A 22,939-nucleotide genomic window follows, 5' to 3' on the forward strand; every position below is an offset into this window, starting at 1 on the left:
GGTTGCAGGTGGGGCCACGGACCACCGCCTCCCAGACGCACTGCCTCTGCAACCACCTCACCTTCTTTGGGAGCACCTTCCTGGTGATGCCCAATACGGTCGATGTCCGCCAGACGGCTGAACTCTTTGCCACCTTCGAGGATAACCCCGTGGTCGTGAGCACCGTGGGCTGCCTCTGCCTGGTCTACGTGTTGGTGGTGATCTGGGCAAGGAGGAAGGACGCGCAGGATCAGGCCAAGGTGAAGTTGTGTGGCCCCTGGGCGTGGGGGGGAAGCCCAAGGGGGCCGCCGTGGTAGGCTCTAGAGTCCAGGACCTAACGCTTGGGCTCGTCTCGGACCAACTGGCCCTTCACCCTCTTTGTCTGCAAAAATGTCATTTTTTATCAAATTATTGGGGAGATCATGCTACTGACAAACCGCGGAAGACTCAGTATAAACTGGGCATTAACCCATCTAAGGCTCAACGTTACCCTCAGACAGATGTGCGGTGCCCGTTCAACCGTTCCAATGCTCCGCCCGTCCTTGGCTGGTGTGTGGTAGGTGAACTCACTGAGCAGTCCTCCCTACCTCCTGTCCAGATGAAAGTCACAGTGCTGGAGGACAACGATCCCTTTGCCCAGTACCACTACCTGGTGACAGTCTACACTGGACACCGGCGGGGAGCAGCGACATCTTCAAAGGTACCCCAAGCCCCACACCCATTGGCTGATCTTGGTGTCGCCCAGTTCAGTGCTGCTTTGCCACAGTGGATGTACTTCCGCACACGGATTTGTGTTCTTGGCGATCTTTCTCTTTCAATTTTTGTATTTGAGTGGAAAGAATATCTTTGTCGATGAACGTATTACCGTAAGATGCCAATACTTCTCTCTCGCTGTCTCCAGTCACTAAGCGTTCAGTTTGCTGACCAAAAGCAAATCTGTGCACAGATGAAGCAGACAGGCGGTGGAAAAGTGCTTGAGAAGCCCACTCCGCAATCAAGGCAGAATCTGCCATAATGCTAGTTTACCTCCAAGAATCAGATGAACCCTTGGGCAGCAGCAGAAAAGCACATCCTAAGCCTGGCTCTCATTATTCTTTGTAGATTTATGGTGGGGCCTGAGGATGTATATTTTCTCTTTCTTTTATGGGGGGGGGGGGGGATTATGGGGCTTGAATTCGGGGCCTGGGCAGTGTCCCTAGGCTCTTGCTCAAGTCTAGTGCTCTACCACTTTGAGTCACAGCGCCACTTCCGGTTTTCTGGTGGTTAATTGGCGATAAGAGTCTCATGGACTCTCCTGCTGGGGCTGGCTTAGAACCACGATCCTTAGATCTCAGCCTTTGTCAGGAGGTAGGATTACAGGCATGAGCCAAGGGCATTGGGCCCAGGAATGTGTATTCCCAAAGTAGTGGCACTCTTTCATTCATGTCTCAGAGACCTTGAGCAGCATTGAACATATCATTAGTCCAGGATGGGAGGAAGGAGGAGAAAGGGCCAGGTTTTATTGGGCTTGTCGGTTTCTGGTCACCCTGATGAAACCAAGCCCGGAGGGGTTTAGTTACCGAGTAGGCATAGCCATACCTGGTCTCTGGATTTTAGGTGACTATCACCCTGTATGGCCTGGATGGAGAAAGTGAACCCCACCACCTGTCAGACCCCGACTTCCCCGGGTTTGAGCGAGGAGGAGTGGATGTCTTCCTGCTTTCCACCCCGTTCCCCCTGGGAGAACTGCAGAGCCTCAGGCTGTGGCATGACAACTCGGGGGACCAGCCGTCCTGGTGAGCTGGGAGAAGGCAAACCGCAAGGGCCTTGGACGCGCAAGCCAGGGCGCGCTACTGCACGTGGCCGCCTTCCTGGCCCGGACGAGTCCTAGCAAAACGTGTCTCATAGATGAGGAAACCAAGTATCAGGGAGGTTCCTGGTCCACATACACCAGACCAGTAGACAGAAAGAATGGAAGCGACAGCCCTCGTGTCCAGGGTTAGTTAGCCCTACCCCAGCCCTGGCCTGAGACTGTGGTCCAGGTGAGTGGTATCAGCCAGACCAGCCATCAGCAGCCGAGCGTGTGAGGCGTTCCTTCATGGGGCCCATGGGCTCAGTGCCGGGAAAAGGGGGTTCGGGATGGGCAGGGAGCTGTGATGGAGCTCAGCGAGCCTCTTGGGGGTGCCTGGAGCTGATCCAAGTTGGATCTTGATGGCGCCAGGCCCTGCATCACCGGGAGCCGGGCACCCCAGGAGGACGCGTGGGCCTTCGCATGGGTGAGAGGGCATTTCCTCTGAAGTGGGAGAAGGCAGTGCAGGGCGTCTTGGCTGTGGCCTTGCCGCCGTGTCCACAGGGCAACTGAGAAGGCGACGGCTGTGCCCGGCCTCCCCATGCACGGGAAGACGCGCTTTCCTCCCGCACCTCCGTCGCCCTGGATGGACGGTAGCCTGGTTTTCTGGTTAGAAACGCAGGAGACCGCTGTCTTTTGGATACGGAAGCCTGCCTTTGGCTTGGCTCCCTTGCGGCTGGACGGCGGTCCTGGGTGGGTGCCAGGAGAAGGGTCCATCGTTTTCAAATGTGTCCTTGGCCCCTGCCTTGTAAAGAAGTGACCACTTGCCAGAGGTGGCTTTCCACTGGCTGAGCGCACCGGCCGCCAGGTTTCGTCCAGTGCCAGGGACGAGGAAGCACACGCCCTCTTCCCAGGAGTCCCTGTCCCCAGGGGCCCCAGAGAGCCTCAGTCTGAGCTCACGCGTGTTCTCGCACCCGCGGCTCCGTTCTCCAGGTACGTGAGCCGGGTGCTGGTCTACGACCCCGCGGCGGACCAGAAGTGGTATTTCCTCTGCAATTCATGGCTGTCCATTGATGTTGGAGACTGTGTTCTTGACAAGGTGTTTCCAGTGGCCACCGAGCAGGATAGGAAGCAGTTCAGGTATTTTACCTTTCTTTATAAGCATCTGATTCCCCCTGCTCCCTTTTTTTAAGCTGAGTGTTATGTTAGTCATCCTGTTCAGCCTCCTGCGTGCTGAGATTTCAGGTGTGTACCACCATACTTGGCTTTCATTAAATGTTCTTTGGTAAATGAAAGCACATTGGCCAGTGGCCTGGGCATCTTTCGAGCGGGGTGGTCGTGACCAGACTGTCCTGTTGGGAATGAGGTCCCAGGAGGGGCCTAAGTGCCCCCGCAGTGGGAATATTCAGCAGCTGGGAATCCAGTTCTGCTCAGGCTCTGGGAAATCTGGACGGTCGACTAACACCTGTGAGGAGCTCCATTTTACCCACAGGGAAATAGTACATATTCTTACTGAAAATTTGGTGTCATGTGCAGACTCTGCCTTGCAACTTTTATTCTCCTAAACCCTATAATAATGCTGCAATTACAGTAAAGTGAATGATTATTCGGATTATATCATTATCATACTATAATTATTATAATAAAATCATAGCAAAACAATCATTTGAACACGCTCCTATATGCGTGTGCTGTTGCAAATGCCTTATAAAAGTGACTTTGGGTATGGTAGACAATGCCGTCACCTCAGCTACTCAGAAGTCTACCCAGCCTTGGCAAAACGTTAACAAGACCTCCCTGTCCACACACAAGCTGGGTAGGGGAGTCTATCTTCACATTCCCAGCTCCCTGGAAGGCACAGGGAGGGAGACTCTAGTCCAAGGCCATCCCTGGGCAGAAAAGGCAAAGCCCTATCTCACAGGCTCAATCATATAGATGAAAACGGAGGGCTTTCAATCCTGCCAACCATCGGGTGAGGTAGGTTCTGTTCTTACCTCCATTTTATAGACCAGTAGACCGAGATGCAGAGAGTAACAGCACTTGCCTTTGGCCCCAGGGCTGGCAAGAGCGCAGCCTATGGCGATAATCATGCTCTTCCCCGCAGCTCTCTTATGAACCCCCTGGGGGGTTGCTGTGGTGATCGCCCTCTCTGCATGTGATAAATCTTGGAAGCAAATCTTTCCCTTTCCTCCTCTGTGTCAGCAACCCAGGGTTGCTCCAAAGTGACCAGCCCTTCCCCCTCCCGTCCCCCTCCATGTCTGTCCGTCCCTCTCTGCCCCCTGCAGCCACCTGTTTTTCATGAAAGCCTCCACGGGCTTCCAGGAAGGACACATCTGGTATTCCATCTTCAGCCGCTCGGCTCGGAGCAGGTTCACCCGAGTGCAGAGGGTGTCCTGCTGCTTCTCCCTGCTCCTCTGCACCATGCTGACCAGTATCATGTTCTGGGGTGTCCCCCGGGACCCTGCTGAGCAGAAGATGGATTTGGGTAATCTCCCCCCGCCCCCCGTCGTGATGGTCAGGGCTCGTGGTGGTCACCCATCCTCCTTGACTCAGCCATGCCTCTATGATCCATAATTTATTGGGACACGTGGGCCCGGCTGACTGAAGCGTGGCGGACCTCGGCCTTCAGGGCCATGTGGCCCGTTCTCACCATAAATCTCATTGCTAGCACAAAGCACCTGGCACGGCCCAAGGCCCCGGGAAAGGAGAGACTGTCCTTTCAGGCAGGACATCCCACAGGGGCCTCCCGGGAGCAGGGCCTGGCCGGCGCCCCATTGTTTGACCACCTCCGGAAGGGGCGCCAGGCGGGGCTCCAGGCGGCTCTGTCTCCCGTTGACCTCTGCCTCCATCCTCCGCAGGCCAAATTGAGTTCACTTGGCAGGAAGTGATGGTCGGGCTGGAGAGCTCCGTGCTCATGTTCCCCATCAACCTCCTGATCGTCCAGATCTTCCGAAACGCCCGGCCCCGGCTCGCTGAGGGGCCGAACGCCGGGGACCAGGGCGGCAGGCCCGCTCGCCCCACTTCCTCGCCCCGGCCTGTCGGCGACGCCCCCGTGACTCCTGAGGAAGTGACCCAGGCAGGTGCTCGGCTTCGGCCGGTGAACGTGTGGCCCGGCCGAGGCAGACGGCAGGCCGGGGCCTAGGGCGCACGGACCAGTGTGAGGCTAGGCAGAGGTTCAGGGAGGTCATGAGGTCGTGCGGTTCCAATGCGGATGCGATGCGGGGCCCAGGGCGCATCCTCTGTAATGCGCCCCCTCCCTTCTCCCTGCCATGCTGCTGCCCTGCAGGATCTGAGGAGACTCGTCGGCTTACTGTTGAAAGCCCTGAAGGTGCCGCTGCCAGCTTCAGGCGGGAACTCCTCGAGCACGACCGGGCTCGATGACCTGCTGGCCTTGGTGGAAGCCATCGTTTGTCCAGAGGACACGGAAGGGCAGGAGCTCTGGGAGGAAGCCAAGAGGAGAAGGGTCCCGGTCACACTCACTCCTGGGTCTATACGAGTAGAAGGTAAGTCTTGGCCGGTACTGGACCAAGGGAAGTGGCTTCCTGCCTTCCTGTGGAGTCAGATCCGAGGGCCATAACTGCATCACCAGGGGCTGGAGGAGTTGTGCGGGGCTCTCCCTCACCGGCTGCTGCTCAAACGACACTCACTGCCCTCTCTATATCACAGGAACCTGCTGCTCTTGAAATGGCAAGCTGCTTCTAACTATACCCTCAGCCCACGCCAACTCTATAGTCTAGAATATTCTTTCTTCTATGCCTGGCCAATTCCTTCTTGACCTTTAGTTCTAGCTTAAGTGGCTTTTCTTTGGAGGTCAGCCCAAATTTCCCAGACTACAATCAGGCTTCCGGTCCCAGGCTTTTTTGGCCCCGGTGTTTCTCCTTGCATTCCGTGTTTGTGGCCAGATAATGAATGACGTGAGTTATTTAGCCACCTTTCCTGACTGCAGAGCCTCCGGAAGTGGGGGCCGTCCGTTCAGCTCGCCTGGGCTCAGAAGGCCCATTTTTGAGACTGCCAGGGGCCAGCTGTGTGACTTTGGACAGTTTGCTTCTGTTCTCTGAGCCTCATCTTCTTTTCCTAGCAAGTATCAGAGGCTGAAGGAGAACTGGAGCCGTTTCCAGGACACAGGACGGTGAGCACAGTGGTGACATACACGTGGAAGTTCTATCAACTCTGTCCTTCCTCCTCATCAGTGTCAAGGGAGGCAGCTGAGGTCAAATTCCAAGTTTTTCACAACAATATCCAACTTGGTTTTAGTAACATTGTTTCTTTTTTTTTTAAAGTTCCACCCACAGCACATTGTTCTGGTTTGAACTGTCTCCTGGGTCCTCTCTTGGTCCCTTACTGTCTGTATAGTAGGCTTTCCATCACTAACAAAATGGCTTAAGTAATCAACTTATAAGGGAGGTTCATGACTTTAGTCCATGGTTGCTTCACCCAGTTGCTGGAATTGGGGGTGAAACATTGTACCAGTAGAGCATGGTAGAGCAAAGATGCTCACTTCATAGTGGTAGAGGAGCAGAGGAGGGAGGGAGAGGTATGGCCAGAATCCCAATGTCTCCTTCAGGAGTTCCCCCAACAACCTAACTTCCTCCCAAGGTTCCGGTGTCCCCTTCAAGAGTTCCCCCAGTGACCTAACATCCTCCCAGAATCCCAGTGTCTCCTTCAAGAGTTCCCACAGTGACCTAACTTCCTTCCAAAGTTCCAGTGTCTCCTTCAAGAGTTCCCCCCAATGACCTAACTTCCTCCCAAATTTCCAGTGTCTTCTTCAAAAGTTCTTCCAATGACCTAACATCCTCTCAGAATCCCAGTGTCTCCTTTACGAGTTCTCCCAGTGTCCCAACTTCCTCCCAGAATCCCAGTGTCTTCTTCAGGAGTTCCCCCAATGACCTAACTTCCTCCCAAAGTTCCAGGGTCTCCTTCAAGAGTGCCCCAATGACATAACTTCCTCCCATTAGGCCCCCCTGCTCGGGGTTCCATGCTCTCTGGTAGTACTCCAGATTGTTGAGCAGGCCTATAATACAGGGATCTTTGGGGACATTTCTGATCCAGACTGCAGCACCATGCATTTTCCCACCGGGTCCACATGACCCACGTTTGGGGCAGCACCTCTGCTGAAACAGGATGGATGGGAATTCTTGACAGCCTGGGACCAGAGGGGAGGGTTTAGAATCCTGCCAGTTTTAACACCTCGGGCTGGCCTCTGCCAACCTTGTTAAGAACACAAGAACACGGAATCTGCCAAAGAGGTAATCAGAATTCATAATCTTGGTCCTACTCCTGATGGAATAGAGTTTCTGCAGAGAGGCCAACTTACTGTAGAGTTGGGGTTGTCTGACCCCCGTGCTCCAGCCACGGAAGGATTATGCCCAGAATGACCCATGAAGGTTATCCCTACTTGCACCCAATACTTGACCCCGGGTTTGGGGGCTTTAACACTCACAGTTAGATGTACTGGCAGCAGGCCATGGACTTTGAGAATGCTAGACTGGAGATCCTGGGAATTTCCAGGGTGCCAAGGTAGCTCTGTGGCTTAGAAGTTGCTCAACCTCTACAAGGCTACTCCTCTCCAAAACAGGGGTGTAGGCTCGCCTAGCTCTGTGGCTTGTTGTGAGGACTAAATGAGATCATAAGCTATGTAAAATGCTTAGGCCTCACCCGGCAATGGAGCAGGTATCCAGTACATGTTGTTATAGTTGGCAGGGATGGCAGCTTCTCAAAACATCAGCAGAGATCTTGCGACACAGAGTGTGGACGTTGGACTCTTTAGCTGAAGTTCAGTGAGGGAGGCCAGGCTGGGAGGAGGCGGAGGGAGAGGCTTCCAGTCGGACAGAGGTAGGACTGGACTCTGCCCCAGGCATTTACCTAGTGGGAGTCAGGAACTATCAGTGATACGCACACCCAACCACAACCTTCCCTACACACCCATGCCATTTTCCCATCCATCTCTCACTAGTGACTAGGGAAGGGGCCATGAGGGGCAGAGCTTCATTCTGTTATCTCCTGTATCTACTTGCACAAAGCCCCTGGGAAAACAAACACCTGTGCAGCCTTCTACTGCAGGGACCAGATCTGAGGCCTGGCTCCATCTATAGAAAACCAAGTTTCTCTTATAAAGGCACAGGAGATAATGGAAATATTTGGATTTGTTTTTCTTTTTTCTTTTCTTTCTTTCTTTTTTTTTTTTTTGGCCAGTCCTGGGCTTGAACTCAGGGCCTGAGCACTGTCCCTGGCTTCCTTTTGCTCAAGGCTAGCACTCTGCCACTTGAGCCACAGCGCCACTTCTGGCCATTTTCTAAATATGTGGTGCTGGGGAATTGAACCCAGGGCCTCATGTATACGGGGCAAGCACTCTTGCCACTAGGCCATATCCCTAGCCCCTGTTTTTCTTTTCTTATAAATATGTGCGGTTTCTATAATTCACACCTATACAAAATTGTTTTTTATTTATTTTTTCTAGCCAGGCATGGTATATCACGTCTGCAATCCCAGCACTTTGGAATCTGAAGTAGGAAGATCTCTAATTTGAGGCTAGCCTGGGTTGTACAGTGATACTGTCTCAAAAACAAACACATAGAAAAAATTTAGAAGGTTAGGGATATATCTCTAGATATATCTCTAGAACACTTGTGAGACCCAGGAATATGGATCTTCAGCACCACAAAGAAGGAAGGAAGGAAGGAAGAAAGGAAGGAGGAAGGAAGGAAGGAATGAAGGAAGGAAGTCAGAAATCTGAAACTTGAACAAACCATTCATGAGCTGTCATGACTGACTGGGTATTTGGTAAGATTACTGTCAATCATTTCAAAGACTCACAATGCCATAGCAGCTATCCCATCAGAAAGTCCTTCCCTTCTCCAGACTTGCCTAAATGATTTAAGGAAGTGGTACTGGCTCTGGCATCTGCCCTCATGGAGGTGACTGTTTGAAGCTGGCTGATGGGAGATGCGGTTACCTCTCATCATTCTACTTCTGTATGTTTAGAATGTTTAATAATAAAAATATTAAAACACAAGATGAGGGACTGGGAATATGGCCTAGTGGTAGAGCGCTCGCCTCGTATACATGAAGCCCTGGGTTCGATTCCCCAGCACCACATATATAGAAAATGGCCAGAAGTGGCGCTGTGACTCAAGTGGCAGAGTGCTAGCCTTGAGCGGGAAGAAGCCAGGGACAGTGCTCAGGCCCTGAGTCCAAGGCCCAGGACTGGAAAAAAACAACAACAAAAACTAAAACAAAAAAACCCCACAAGATGAATACTTAACCATTGGACTGGAGGTGTGGCTCAGTGGCATAGCACCAGCTGTGAGTGAAAAAACTGAGTGTGAGACTATAAGTTCAAGCCTGTTTTGCCATGCACACACAAAACTTAACCCTCCTTGACACCAGCTAAAATAGGATTTTTTTTTTTGCCAGTCCTGGAGCTTGAACTCAGGGCCTGAGCACTGTCCCTGGCTTCCTTTTGCTCAAGGCTAGCACTCTGCCACTTGAGCCACAGCGCCACTTCTGGCTTTTTCTATATATGTGGTGCTGGGGAATCGAACCCAGGGCTTCCTGTATACGAGGCGAGCACTCTTGCCACTAGGCCATATCCCCAGCCCTAAAATAGGATTTAGATACAAGTTTTAACATGTTGAAGCATTTGTAGGTGAGAGACAGCTTTGTTGAGGAAAGGCTTTAAAATACTTTGGAAGGAGAATGCTATATAGCAGAGACGAGACAGATAGGGTCAAGGCTGGTAATTGTAGTGAGGTGATGGACACGGCATTTCTCTCTCCTCCTCCTCCTCCTCCTCCTCCTCCTCCTCCTCCTCCTCCTCCTCCTCCTCCTCCTCCTCCTCCTCCCTCCTCCTCCTCCTCCTCCTCCTCTCTCTCTCTCTCTCTCTCTCTCTCTCTCTGTTTGAACTCATGAACTCAGGGCTTTGCATCTGCTTGGCTGGCATGGCGGTGAACACTCCTCTACCCTGTTTTTCACAGATTATTTTTCGGATAAGGTCTTCCTGCTCAGGCACGCACCGGAGCCAAGATCCACCTGCTTTAGTCATTTCAGAGTCACTGGGATCACAGGCACTCGCCACCAGCTTCCCTCCGGGGAGACAGACTAGCGGACCTTTCTGCCCAGGGTTGCCCTCACACCTCCATCCTCCTGTTCTCAGTCTCCCAAGTGACTAGGATGGAAAGTGTGAGCCACAAGCACCTGGCTGCCTTGGTTATTTTTGAGATAGGGTTTTGTTTCTAGCCCAGGGACAGGCGTGGACTGCAACCTGCCTACTTTAGGCTTCTGACCAAAGCTGGGGTGACCGAAACATGGCACAATACCCAGTTCCTTCCGTTGAGATGGAATCTCACAGTGTTTTCTGCCCAGGCTGGCCTAGATCCTCCTGATCTCAGCCGCCCACATACCTGCGATGACAGATGAGTCCCACCACACCCAGCTATCCTTGAGGGGGGGGGGGGAGTCACATACATACCTGGGCTGGCCTCAGACCACGCGCCTCCTGACTCAGCCTCCCGAATAGCTTGGATTCACAACTGTAAGCCACTAGCGCCAATATTTTGTTTTTGAGGTAAGATCTCACTAACTTCCACCTGGCTGTCCTGGAACGCATAACCATCCCGCCTCCTCCCACTGAGTAGCTGGGATTATAGTTGTGTATCACCACCACACTTGGCTTTTCTCTCCTCTCTTGAGTGTAAGGAAATCTGGAAACAGTCCTGATAAAAGGGAAACGTTCAAATCAGAAAGCCAGCCCCCTTGCGCACCTCACCCTGCGTCTCTCGGCGCCTCTGATGTCTCGAGGCCTGGCAAGTGTGTTAACCCAAAGCCGTGGCTCTCTTCCTGTGTTTTGCTTTCGCCAGAGCTGATCGATCGTCATCACCTGTCACTCAGTACCAGCTGGCTGTTTTTCCTCTTCTCCCCTCAGGAAAAACAAGGCACCTCAAGCCCAGGCTGGCTTTGCGTGGCATCTGGAAGGACAGCACCTACAGGCGGTGTCTTTATCTTCAGCTGGAGCACGTGGAGAAGGAGCTGCGGCTGGTGGGACCCAGGGCCTTCCCGCAGCACCGCAGCTATGCCCGGGCTCTCGGGCAGCTGCAGGCCTTGAAGGGCTGTCTGGGAGGACAGCCGGGCCCCTGGGCCCCAGCAGGTACCAGGTATCCACTTCCCCAGGGCCCAAGACAGCTCAACCATGGGATAGCACATCCCGACCTCCCCAGTCACCTTCCAGGAAGAAGGGATTTAGGTTTCTGGTGCACATTCTGGTGAACAGAGCTATTTCTGGAAGACAGTCACAGCCCACAAGTATAACCATATTCATATAGCTATTTCCTGGCCGTGCACCCTCAAGCCAGCCCTCAACCTGAGCCCGTTTCTTCATCTATAAAATGAGAATAATGCTTATCCCAATTCCAGTTGCAAACACATTGTGGTTGATGATAACTAGTAAAATTTTAGTCCAGGAATGGCCTCACACCTGTTTCTAGTGACTCAGGAGGCGGAGATGGATAGAATGGAGGTTCAAGGTCAGCGCAGGCCAAGTGTTAGCAAGACCCTCATCTCAACCAATAGCTGGGTGTGGTGGTATGCACCTGTCATCTCAGTTACATGGAAAGGGGGGAAATCTGGGCATAAACGAGAGCCCGTGTTCAGCTAAAGCAAAAAGGGCTGAGGGTATGTGCCTAACAAGCACAAGGCCCTGATCTCAACCCCCACGAGAGAGAGAGAGAGATTGAGAGAGAGAGAGAGAGATTGAGAGAGAGAGAGAGAGAGAGAAGGTAGCCAGGCTTTCAGGTGACATCAAGGAATGATTGTTGTTAGGTGTGACAATGACGTGGAAATTTGGTAAGAAAGCGACCACGTTTGAGATGCATCCTGAAGTAATCAGGGATGCTTTCGTATCATGTAGAATTCATTCTTAAACATTCCATCTGTACCCCACAAGGAGGAAGGAGGCGGGGGCAGCAGGAACGAGCGTGGCAAGGTGAGTAAATGCCACTGCTCACTCGCAGACGACAGAACGGCCCCCTTGAGGATGGCGCAGGTTACAGAGGGGAGATGAAGGGCCCGCAGGTCAATGACCTTGGTCAAGGTCATGCATGCGATGAGGGCCGGGCGGGATTTGAACTGGAGTCTGCGGGTGCTGCCCTGACTGTCTACCCGTCCACCCTCCTTTGCAGAACTCCTCGGGCCAGCAGGCCCCTTCGAGGTCTGCCCTGGTGGTGCGTCCTGGTGGGCTGGCTCCTGGTGGCGGCCACCAGTGGGGTGGCCGCCTTCTTCACCATGCTGTACGGCCTGCACTACGGCCACACCAGCTCCCTCAGGTGGCTCATCTCCATGGCTGTCTCCTTCGTGGAGAGCGTGTTCATCACCCAGCCGCTGAAGGTCAGAACGCTAGCCCCAAACGAGTCGCCTTCGCCCTCCTGGGAAGAGTCCAGTGCTCAGGCTTAGCCATCCTTCCTTCCTTCATTCACTCAGCAAAGAATACGCGAAGCAGCACCTTTGAGCAGACCCTGGGGCAGGGAGGCTGAGTGGAGCAGAGTAGAGAGAGGCAGGGATTTCATACTCACACTCACCCTGAGGGTTGTGGGAATTTTTACACACACGAAAGGTCGAGGTTAGGAAGTTAAGATCACAGGTCAGCCATACTCGGTAGTAAGGGCGGTCACCTCGCTCACACAAAGGGAAAAAAGGAGAGTTCCGATGACAAGCATGGAGACTTAGTCCATATGTATTTGGAAATACGTGCCATGCTCTCTTTCCTTAGTTTGGTGAAGCTTCTGTTTGGGAGATAGGACAGTAGTTTAAGAGATTGAGTCCCCTCAGGAAAATAAAAGATCCAAACAAAAACCACTAAGACATGAAACGTGTGTATCAGGTGGGAGCCGGGCTCTTCTTTCTGACGTGGGAAACATCCTCAAGTACATCAGAGCTGGAGAATCACTAAGCTCACCGGAGCCGGTGGACGGTGGAGGGAGGGCCCGGGAGGCCCTCGGAGGAAGACACACTGTGTTGGGATAGGGGAAGAGCTTCCGGAAGGAGGGGACATATTGACCAATCCCCCACCCCCACCCCACCCTCGATTACCATCCTACCCTGAACAGCCATTGCAGTCAGACTCACAAACCTTCTGTGAGCACCCACCAGATCAGAAGCCGGCCGAGAGCGAGCAGGGTGCACGCTGAGCCGTGTCCACCTCTGCTTCCACACCGTGGGTGTGATCACTGGGCGCGTGTGACCTCAGTGCAGGGAGGCAGGGGTGGGAGCAGGGAGTGTAGTGACTTTCGGCAGGCGAGCAGCAGGTGGGAAAGCGCGGGTGAGTTCAAGGACTTGCCAGTCTCTGATGGGGGGCCCTCACCTCTCCTGGCTGGTCCCCATGGCGGGGCAGCCACTTCCCCACCGGGCTGCTCTAGAGGCCGGCTCTGCGCCCTGTTTACAGAGGGGGCCCCCGATCCTGTTCCCCTCAGGCCAGCCTTAGAGTTACCACGGCAGCCCTGGGGTTCACACGGGTGATTTTCAGGTGCTAGGCTTCGCTGCCTTCTTCGCCCTGGTCTTGAAGAGAGAGGATGAGGAGGACAGTGAGGCCCCGCTGCGGGGACCTCTGCGTGGCCCAGGTAACGGGGTCTCGGTGGGAGGGGCGGGGTCTGGCTGTCCCGCAAGGCATAGGGTACCTGCCATGCCCGGTCTCGGCGGGTGTTCCCCAGACGTCGTTCACCACCAGCCTCCGCATGGGATTTGTGTGTCACCCCAAACCAGCCAGACAACAGCGCCTTCCTCTCTGTCTCCTGAGCAGCCCCGTTCCTTCCCGCTGACACCTCACTCCCTCTGACCCTTTGGCTGGAAGAGCTCCTTCGGGGCCCCTGCTTCCTGTCATGGCTGCCCTCCTCAATGCAGTCCCAGGAAGCAGGTCCCTGGGCTGTAGGACGGCAACCAAGGAACAAGCAGCGTGCGGAGGATGTAAGAATGGCAGGACACTGCTACAACAGGCCAACAACAATGAGAGGGCCAAATGTGACATCCCCCCTCCCCCCACAGTCCTGGGGATCAAATCCTAGTACAACCATTTGAGCTACAGCCACCCTTCCCCCTGCCCCCACACCTGATTTCATAGGTGAAGCTTTCATGACCATGCTGACCCCTGGCCTAGGAAGTCCCTGACCAGTTCCCTCCCTCCCAACTTCTCACGTCCCCACTGGAACCCCAAAGCAAAGCCGGTGACTGTGAAAGTATACCAACACAAGCCAACAAGGCACAGTCAACCCTGCGGTAATCGCTCTTGACTTACAGGGAAAATAACGAGGAACCCGCAAACCAGACACCCCCCCATTGTGCAGCGTAGATACCTTGGTGTAAGCTTGTGTTCTTCCATTCCAGGGTAGTTTGGCTTTTCACATCCAAAAAGTCCATTAGCATCTCCTTTCAAGACCAAAGGGTAATTTTTCTCCAAAGAGACACAGCCTCCAAAACAATTAAATATTAATTCAAATGTTCCTTTGGCAACTCTTCGGGCTGTGTGCCAGGAAACTCAGGAACATAATTTGCACAGAAATCATTCATCGTTGGATGCAATTTGATTTTAGTGAATTTACAGGATGATGTAACCATGGCTACCGTTCAGATGTAGAGCCTTGTCACCCGAGGCAGCTCTTCTGGCTCACCTGAAGTCAGCCCTCCCCTCCCCCCAGGGAACCCGGCACTGACTAGACGAACGGTCACCGGCCCTGGGATAAGTGAGCACCTGGGTCGGTGACATCTGAATTGCGATGTGAGCAAGGAGGTTGGGGAGGAGCGAGACAGTGCAGGCCTCTGTGCTGGGGTCACACCTGAGCTGCCTCCTCAAGGACGTGGGGAGGGAAGGGCTGCGCACTGGACTGCGCACGCAAAGGCCCTGAGGTGGGGCAGTGATACCGTCACAGCAACCGCTGACACTGTGGCTGGACACATGGGTGGTGGGGGGCGGGGGGCAGGGCCGGGGAGCAGGTCTTGCAGGGTATGGGGGATCTGGGGTCAGGAGGGGTGAACGGCGTGATGTTGTATAATTTTAGAAGGCTCTCTAGCTGCCTTGGGACACCAGAGCTATTAGGTCACAGGTGGAAAGGAGGCCAAGAGGGAAGCAGGAGGTCCGCAAGACAGCTGGTGAAGGCAGAACCTTCTGGTTGCAGACCCTCATCTTGCCCCACTACTGTGGGTTGGGGGTTGGGGACTGCTGCCTCCTTTTCTCTGCAGACCCCTGTGCCGGGTTCCGAATGCGCAGACGCAGCAGCAGAGACTACCAGCCCCCTCTCGCCGCCGCTGTTGAGAGGATGAGAACCGCGCGCCGCAAGGAACAGAAGGCCTTTGCCCTCATCCGAGAAATCCTGGGTAGGCGGCCTCCTCCTGGCTCTCCACAGGGACTCAAGACAGCCTGTGTGCAACCTCAGAAGCCCCTCACGACTTCCGAGCCTCCGTTTCCCTCGATCACAACTCGCTGTACCTCGTGGGTTTGGGTAGATCTCCGTGGCCGTTAGGATTCCCTCTCCGGTGGCTCCATCCCGGCCAGTCCCCGCTCTTGACGCTCAAGCCCCGGGCTCCAGCCGTACTGGCCTAGGCGGCTCCCAGGAGCCCCCGCGCTTTCTGAGCCCAGAGTTTTGACCAGAGCGCTCTGTCTGGTCTGCCCGGTATGTGCCCGCTTCCCCTCTCCCCTCTCCTCCTCCCAGCCCATCTCAGCTCAAGCACCACGCCGCCAGACAGGCTTCCCCGAGCCCGGTGCTCATCCGGGTCCCTCCGAAGCGGGCTGGGTGCGTGGGGTCAGCATCAGAGGTGATGGCGGAACCCCTGGTAGGAACAAGGCGCCCAGGGAGGGGAGGCCGAGCCTCTTGCAGAGGTCAAGAGTGGAGGAAGGGCTGGGATTTGAACCCAGACAGACGGCCTTCTGGTCTGCGCGCTTCACTCCCCTCTGCTGTCGCCACGAGGCTCAGTTCCGCTGGCCCCGGGTGGGGGGGAGGGGGAGGCAGTGGCCTGGCCCCCCTGCCACCCCCCCCCCCCCCCCGAGACCTCCGGTGTTTGGAGTCCTGCGCCACCGCACTTCCTGCCTGGACGGCCTGATGCAGCTGTGTCTTCTCCAGCATACCTGGGCTTCCTGTGGATGCTGTTGCTGGTGGCCTACGGGCAGAGGGACCCCAGTGCCTACCACCTCCACAGGCACCTTGAGCACAGCTTCACCCGAGGCTTCTCGGCTGTCCTGAGCTTCCAGGGCTTCTTTGAGTGGGCCAATACTACCCTCATGAACAACCTGTACGGTCCTCACCCAGGTACCGTCCCCAGGCCCCTAGATCCAGCTATTGTCTGGGAGCAGGTGCAAGTCACCTATGCATCATGGGTCTCACAAGAAAAGCAGCAGTTGCCGGGCGCCGGGGGCTCACGCCTGTCATCCTAGCTACTCAGGAGGCGGAGATCTGAGGATCACGGTTCAAAGCCAAAGTCTGTGAGACTCATCTCCAATTAACCACCAGAAAGCCGGAAGTGGCGCCGTGACTCAAGTGGTAGAGTGCTAGCCTTGAGCTGAAGAGCTCAGGGAGAGTGCCCAGGCCTTGAGTTCAAGCCCCATGATTGACAGAAAAAAAGAAAGGAAGGAAGGAAGGAAGGAAGGGCGAGGGGAGGGGAGGGGAGGGGAGGGGAGGGGAGGGGAGGGGAGGGGAAGGGAAGGGAAGGGAAGGGAAGGGAAGGGAAGGGAAGGGAAGGGAAGGGAAGGGAAGGGAAGGGAAGGGAAGGGAAGGGAAGGGAAAGCAACAGTTACAAGACCAGAAGCATACTCCCTGAAGACAACCCCTGGGAGGCCTGGGCTACCAACCCGCCTGATTTGGATCAGAGAATGTCTATTTTTTTTTTTAAAAAAAACCAAGTCTCACTATGTAATACAGCTCAAGCTGGTGTTGAACTGGCAATCCTCCTGCCTCAGCCTCCTGGGGACACGTGGCTGTTAGGACGGTGGTTGGCGCAGTAGTGATGGAGCCAGTGGTGATGGAGATGAGGGACTGGTGCCTAAAACATGAAGGCGGCAGGGTTGTCGGGGTGGAGTAGTATGTGGGTTGATGTCAGGGTGATAGGGTGTAAATCCCCAAAGAACTCACGCAGGGAGTGAGTAGGTGCAAGGTGGAGAGAAGGAGAGGTCGTCATTTGGATGAATGGCGGGCCATGAGTTTCTCCTGGCTCTTGCTCTAATGGATACCCGTCAGTTCCTATCAGCATCTGGGCCAGGGGAACGGACTGTGTTAAGATGCGTTCGGTCGCTGGACTTTGCCACCTTGTGTTCATTTTTAGGCTTTGTCACCGACGGGAACTCCCAGCTGGTTGGCAGTGCTCACCTCCGCCAAGTGAGGGTCCGGGAAAGTGCTTGCCTGCTGGCCCGGCACCTGCAGGCCTCCTTCGATGGATGCCACGCCCCCTATTCCTTGGATGTTGAAGACCTGGCCGACTATGGGGAAGGCTGGAAAGCCTCTGCCCCCAACACCAGCAGTGACCTCCCCCGGGCGTGGCAGTACCAGAGCCAGAGCCAGCATCGGGGCTACCCCACGTGGGGCAAACTCACAGTGTATGGGGGAGGCGGCTACGTGGTCCCCCTGGGGACCGATCGCCAAAACACATCAAGGTAAAGAGGACTCCATTCTTTTGCCCCCGAGCGAAGCCAGTTGCTAGAGTTCATGTCGGATTGGAAAACCCAGCTTTAGCGTAGGCCCGGGCCACATGCAGTCATTTCCCTACACTATTCGGAGGGGCTGCTGTTAACGTCCATTTGCGGATGGCGTTCACAAGGTCTGGAGAAGTTACTTATTAGCTTACCCGGGGGGTTTGAGGCCAGGGCGCTCCGCCATCACCGGGGCACCTGCTCTTTCTACCCTTCCCAGCAGCCATCTCTTGAAGCTGGTCTCATGAGAGCCGCCAGCCCAGAGGGACCTTGGTAGCTGTAGCTGCGGCCCTCCTGAGCCCCGGGGCTTGTAAGGCTCCTGGAACACCACGGCTCTCATACTTAAAAAGACATGTCCAAGCACTTATTCCCAGGCTCCCCGAGGCCCCGTGTTTCTGGTGCAGCGGGTCTTCAAGGGGGCCTGCGACTCTGAATCTCCAGTAACTTCTCAGATGCTTGTCTGGGACCTCCTACTTTGAGAAGTCCCGCCATAGTAGCCACCGGACTGTATGTGCCCAAATTCAATGTCAGGCACTGGCAAACTGTGACCACCCCTGGGAATACACAGCTCCAGTGGTCCAGGAGCCGAGAAGGGCGTGGGGGGACGGACCAGGTTTGGATAGGAAGCTGGCCTTGTCCAGGGGCTGAAAAGCAGGAATGAGGATGCATGGCGGAGACTCTCTAAAGTACCTTCTTTCCCACAGAATACTCCAGTACCTGTTTGACCACACCTGGCTGGACACCCTGACCAGGGCTGTGTTTGTGGAGTTCACTGTCTACAATGCCAACGTTAACCTGTTCTGCATCGTCACGCTCATGCTGGAGGCCGGCGGTCTGGGTGAGCTGCCTCTCCTGGAAACCCTGTCCATCAGCCGAGGCTCCCGCCCAGTAGGGCTCCACCTCCCCAAGGCTGGGACTCCAGGGCAAATGAAATGCCCTGGGGTTTGGGTCTTGATTTGCCCTGATGCTGTCCATCCCTAGCACGGGAGTTGCCCTAGCCGTTGTTGCCACCTTTCTGGTCTTGCTTCCCCCGTTATCCCAAGGAGACCCAGGTGGAGTCTGCTGGTGGCAGACGCGTCTCACTGCATGGCAGGTGGGGTGGGGAGGGGAGGGGCCGGCAGGGACTTCATAGCAGGTCACCTGCAAGAACACGTTCTACATAGCGCATAGATCCACAGTGGGAAGTACATGCTTACGCCCTAATCACACACACACACACACACACACACACACACACACACACACACACACACACACCTCAAAGCCTCACAAACAATCCTTAACATCCTGTGAAACGCTGCTTCAATGACTCCTGTTCATTCTATTTCTCTCTCCCCACCCTTCATCCTTAAAAGGCAAATCACAACTACTAAAAAAGAAAAAAAAATCCCTTAACTAAAAGCACCTTGCTCCTCAGGAACGTTCTCCACACACGCAACCCTGCAGAGCCTGCGTCTGTACCCCTTCACCGACGGCTGGCACCCCTTCGTGGTGGCGGCTGAGCTCCTTTACTTTGTCTTCCTCTTCTACTACATGGTGGTGCAGGTGAGGGGGATGTGGGAACCCCCAGGGCAGAGATGGAGTTGGGGGTACCTGCTCCTTGACCCGTCCCTCTCCCACTCCTTGACATGGGGCCCGAGGAAGAGGAGGAGACGTCTTTGCTTTTGGTATCTGCCTGGCAACCTCGGGTCCTGAGGGCTGCAGTGAGCTTCTGTCCCCAGCCTGGCCGGGCAAGAATGGAGGGTGGTACTGCCGAGGCACTGACACCTCAGAGCCCTCTGGGGAGGGGGCCCCCTGGTGCTGTGGCTACTGAACTGAAACCTGCCAAAGGCTGGGTGAAGGGATGGGAGGGGGTAGGGTTCTCTGAGCTCAGGCTGGGGAGTGCTTTGAGCCTTTTCCTGCCATCTGTGGTCCCTGGAAACTGGGGAAAACTCCACACCCCTTTACGGATGTGCTGTACCATGAAGGTGCAGCTGTTGATGGTGCGAACTTGAAGATGTTAGGCCTTACCAGAGACGGGGATATGCCCCCCCTCCCACTAAACGTGGGCATGGGATGGGTACCTGTTCTTCCTATCATACCAAGTGGCCACCTCCCAAATCTGGTCTCATGAAAGCTGCCAACCTAGAGGGGCCTTGGTAGCTACCGCTGTGACCTACCTGAGCCCCTGGGTTTATAAAGTTCCTCTAACACCATGGCTTTCATACTTAAAAAGACTTGTATCTTGGGTACCTGTCCCCTGCTCCAGTAACTCTCTTGAACACAACCATCTTTTTTTTTTTTACCAGTCCTGGGGCTTGGACTCAGGGCCTGAGCACTGTCCCTGGCTTCTTCTTGCTCAAGGCTAGCACTCTGCCACTTGAGCCACAGCGCCACTTCTGGCCATTTTCTGTATATGTGGTGCTGGGGAATCGAACCCAGGGCCTCGTGTATACGAGGCAAGCACTCTTGCCACTAGGCCATATCCCCAGCCCCGAACACAACCATCTTGATGGTGTGTTTGTGGCTTACCACATGGGAGGTACTGTGCTAAGAACATCAAAGTCCAGAGTTGTTATTTATCCAAGGTTATATATATATTTTTTCTATTTTGCTGTTGTGTGGATAGAACCCAGGGCATCGTGCATGGTAGGCAAGCTCTGTCACTGAGCTAGATCTCCCGCCCCATCATCAGAATTTGGACCCGGAGTCTAATGCCTGACCTTCACACTCACCCCCCCATGCCGCCCGATGAGCCTCACGAAGCAGGACGCTGGCCAGGCATGGTAGCTCACATGTGTCATTAGCCCTCTGGAGGCTGCGGCAGGAAGATTGTGAGTTTGAGGCCAGCCTGGGCTAGGCAGCGTGACTCTGCCTCTAAAACAACCAGCCAATAATTTAAAAACAAAGCAAAACTGAGACTCCATCCGTTCAGCCAGTCCTTCCTCCGCTCTCAGAAAAGCAGCCTTCGCACTGAATAAGCATTAGACCAGCCTGTGAGGTGCATCATGGGTAATCTACCCAGAGGTCACTGACAGAAAGAAAACGCATGCATTTCTACAGCCAGGCAGATGCCACCTGCCACACCATCTGTCACCTCATCCATCCTAAAGTCACCTGGGCCCCGGGTCACCAGGGTTTGCTAATTGCCTTAAATGGACAGACTTGACCTTTGTGACTGGAAGTTTGGCAACTTAAGTTGTGTGTCTATAGAGTTGGCTCCTGCCCACTCAGGGACCCTGGCAATAACCGGGGTGCTATCTTCCTCCATAACCACACATAGAGAGATGGCGCCCAGGTCCTTGAGAGAGACTTTTCTGAGTTGGAAAGCTATCGAGAGGCTTGTTTAGGTTTCGAAAAGATGCATCTTAAAGGAGCAGAGAAAGAGTTTGCAATGACAGGTTTTCTATGAGGCAAGCACTCTTGCCACTAGGCCATATTCCCAGCCCAGGTTTTGTTTTTTTTTTAACTGTATTTTTTTTGTGTGTTTTCTTTTTTGGTACTGGGGATCGAACCCAGGACGTTGCACTTGCTAGGCAAGCGCTTTGCCACTGAGCTACATCCCAGCCCCAATGATAGGTTTTCTAAAGACTCTGAAAAGCAAGGGACGGGAGGAGAATCTTCCTAAAGGGTTTTTTTCTTATTAGACATTGTATGTACTCTCATAAGTCCTGCAGCTGGGGCTGGAGGTGGGAGGAAGCGAACCTGTGCCCAAGGCCGGGGAGAGGCCTGACGGCACTTTACCAGGGCTGGGGCCTCCGAGCCTCCCCAGGCCTTGTAACCCCCGTCCCCGCTTTCCTGGCGGGGAGCAGCAGTCGGGACCACTGCTTCCCGAAGAACGTTGGCTCCTTTCCCAGGGCAAGCTCATGAGGAGGCTGAGATGGGGCTATTTCCGCAGCAAGTGGCACCTTCTGGAATTGGCCATCATCCTGGCCAGCTGGAGTGCCCTGGCAGTGTTTGTGAAGAGGGCTGTGCTGGCGGAGCGTGACCTCCGGGACTACCGGGCGCACAGGGCAGGGTAAGCGGTGCCTCTCAGCCCCCTGCCCCGCCATCCTCCAACCGTCGGAAGGGTGCTTCGGGGACCTTGCTGGCCCTCAGCTCGCCCCAGGGCCCCCTAGACTCAGGCGTGGGGCCTGGAGCATAGGTGACTGGAGAGGACTCAAGACAAACCCAAGCTCGGTGAAGGCCGAACCTTAGCTTGACAAACCTCAATTAAACTTGATTCATCAGTCAACCAACGTTTTGGGTTCCTTTCAGAAATAGGACACATTTCGGGAGTTTTGCTGAGATGAGCTGTTTTTAGAGTCAGTCCTTCGAATTTTTCCTTTCTTTTTTTTCCTTCTGGGAATCAAACTCAGAGCCTTGATGCCAGCAAAGCACATACGCTATCACTGATCTACGCTATAACTCACATCCTGAATTTTAATAATAACAGTTTCTTTTAATTCCAAATGATTGTATTCCTTATTTACATAGTCCCAGCCCTGGCCCCTCAGTAGGATGCAGGGAGAGGTCCCATCCCTGCAGCCCTGGCCGCTGCTCAGAGCCATTCTCTCGGATTGTCCAAATGTGTTTCTCCCCTTCTTCACTCCCCTCCCCCACTCTCTTTCCCTTCCCTTCCTGCTGGTCCTGGAGATTGATCTCAGGCCCTTGTACATGTGATCTACTACTGAGCTACAACCCAGCCCCATAATAACATTTATATTTTACATGATGTTAATGGTATTGCTAAATATAAAGGCATACATTTAATATCCATTATATAAAAATAATGTATGTGTACTAAGTGCTTATACTAACTTGGGATTCCATATTTTTGTAACCTTATTTTGTCCTTCATGTCAATAGATAGTATCCGTGTCATTTTTAATGAGGCACTAATATTAAGAGCGATTTAAGTCGCAAGGGCACACGGGAAGGATGAAGGGCAGGCTGGGATATTGGAAAGAACCCGGGCTTTCGTGTCAGACACACCTGTCACTCTTTCATTTACAAGTGTGTCACCATTTAGTCACTAGCTGTGTAACTTGGTGCCAATTCCCCATCCTTGCCTGTGAAATGGAGATAGGAAGGTTTCATCTTGACGTCCAAATGAGACGGAGCAACTGGGGTTCTGACTTAGCACAATAAATGGATAGGACTCCCCTCCCCCCTCCAACTATAAGGCCAGCTGTGGCTACGTGTGCAGGGGGCAGGGCGTCTGGTGACCCTGGAGCGCAAAGATCCTTCCCTCCAGCCTCTCGAGCCTGGGATGGTCTCTCCTTTGCCATTCCTCCAGAGTTGTCCATTAAACAAGCTGTTAGTTAAAGACTCTGTCGGCGAGCTGCTGAGTCACCATGTCATCGCCGTCACCTGTTAACACCCTCTCACTGACACCACCGCTCTCTCCATCCTCACCGCCCCCCCCCCCCGTCATCCCCACCATCATCACCACCACCGCCCCTCCGTCCCTGCCACAATCGCTCTCAGCAGCGTCCTCCCCACCAACTTCCTCGTCGTGGTTGTCAACATCGTCATGGCTCTGAGATCATGAGCCGTCTAATCCTGCGTCCTGAGAT

At 54.3% G+C, this 22,939-nt stretch overlaps 1 protein-coding gene across 1 annotated transcript in view; it reads left to right on the forward strand.

Moving 5' to 3' along the window:
• Pkd1l2 (polycystin 1 like 2) overlaps positions 1-22,939 on the forward strand; it is a 66,994-nt gene that overhangs the window by 41,045 nt on the left and 3,010 nt on the right. Inside the window, exons 26-41 of the mRNA XM_048354727.1 lie at positions 9-239; positions 578-679; positions 1,576-1,754; positions 2,741-2,887; positions 4,033-4,232; positions 4,606-4,823; positions 5,034-5,250; positions 10,668-10,896; positions 11,920-12,124; positions 13,260-13,353; positions 14,966-15,100; positions 15,844-16,029; positions 17,039-17,366; positions 18,107-18,240; positions 18,820-18,947; positions 21,239-21,399. Coding sequence (XP_048210684.1) covers positions 9-239; positions 578-679; positions 1,576-1,754; positions 2,741-2,887; positions 4,033-4,232; positions 4,606-4,823; positions 5,034-5,250; positions 10,668-10,896; positions 11,920-12,124; positions 13,260-13,353; positions 14,966-15,100; positions 15,844-16,029; positions 17,039-17,366; positions 18,107-18,240; positions 18,820-18,947; positions 21,239-21,399 — 2,894 coding nt within the window. The remainder of the gene's footprint in view (positions 1-8; positions 240-577; positions 680-1,575; positions 1,755-2,740; positions 2,888-4,032; positions 4,233-4,605; positions 4,824-5,033; positions 5,251-10,667; positions 10,897-11,919; positions 12,125-13,259; positions 13,354-14,965; positions 15,101-15,843; positions 16,030-17,038; positions 17,367-18,106; positions 18,241-18,819; positions 18,948-21,238; positions 21,400-22,939) is intronic.

Source organism: Perognathus longimembris, chromosome 10, assembly GCF_023159225.1.
Source record: "Perognathus longimembris pacificus isolate PPM17 chromosome 10, ASM2315922v1, whole genome shotgun sequence".
Taxonomy (NCBI): domain Eukaryota; kingdom Metazoa; phylum Chordata; class Mammalia; order Rodentia; family Heteromyidae; genus Perognathus; species Perognathus longimembris.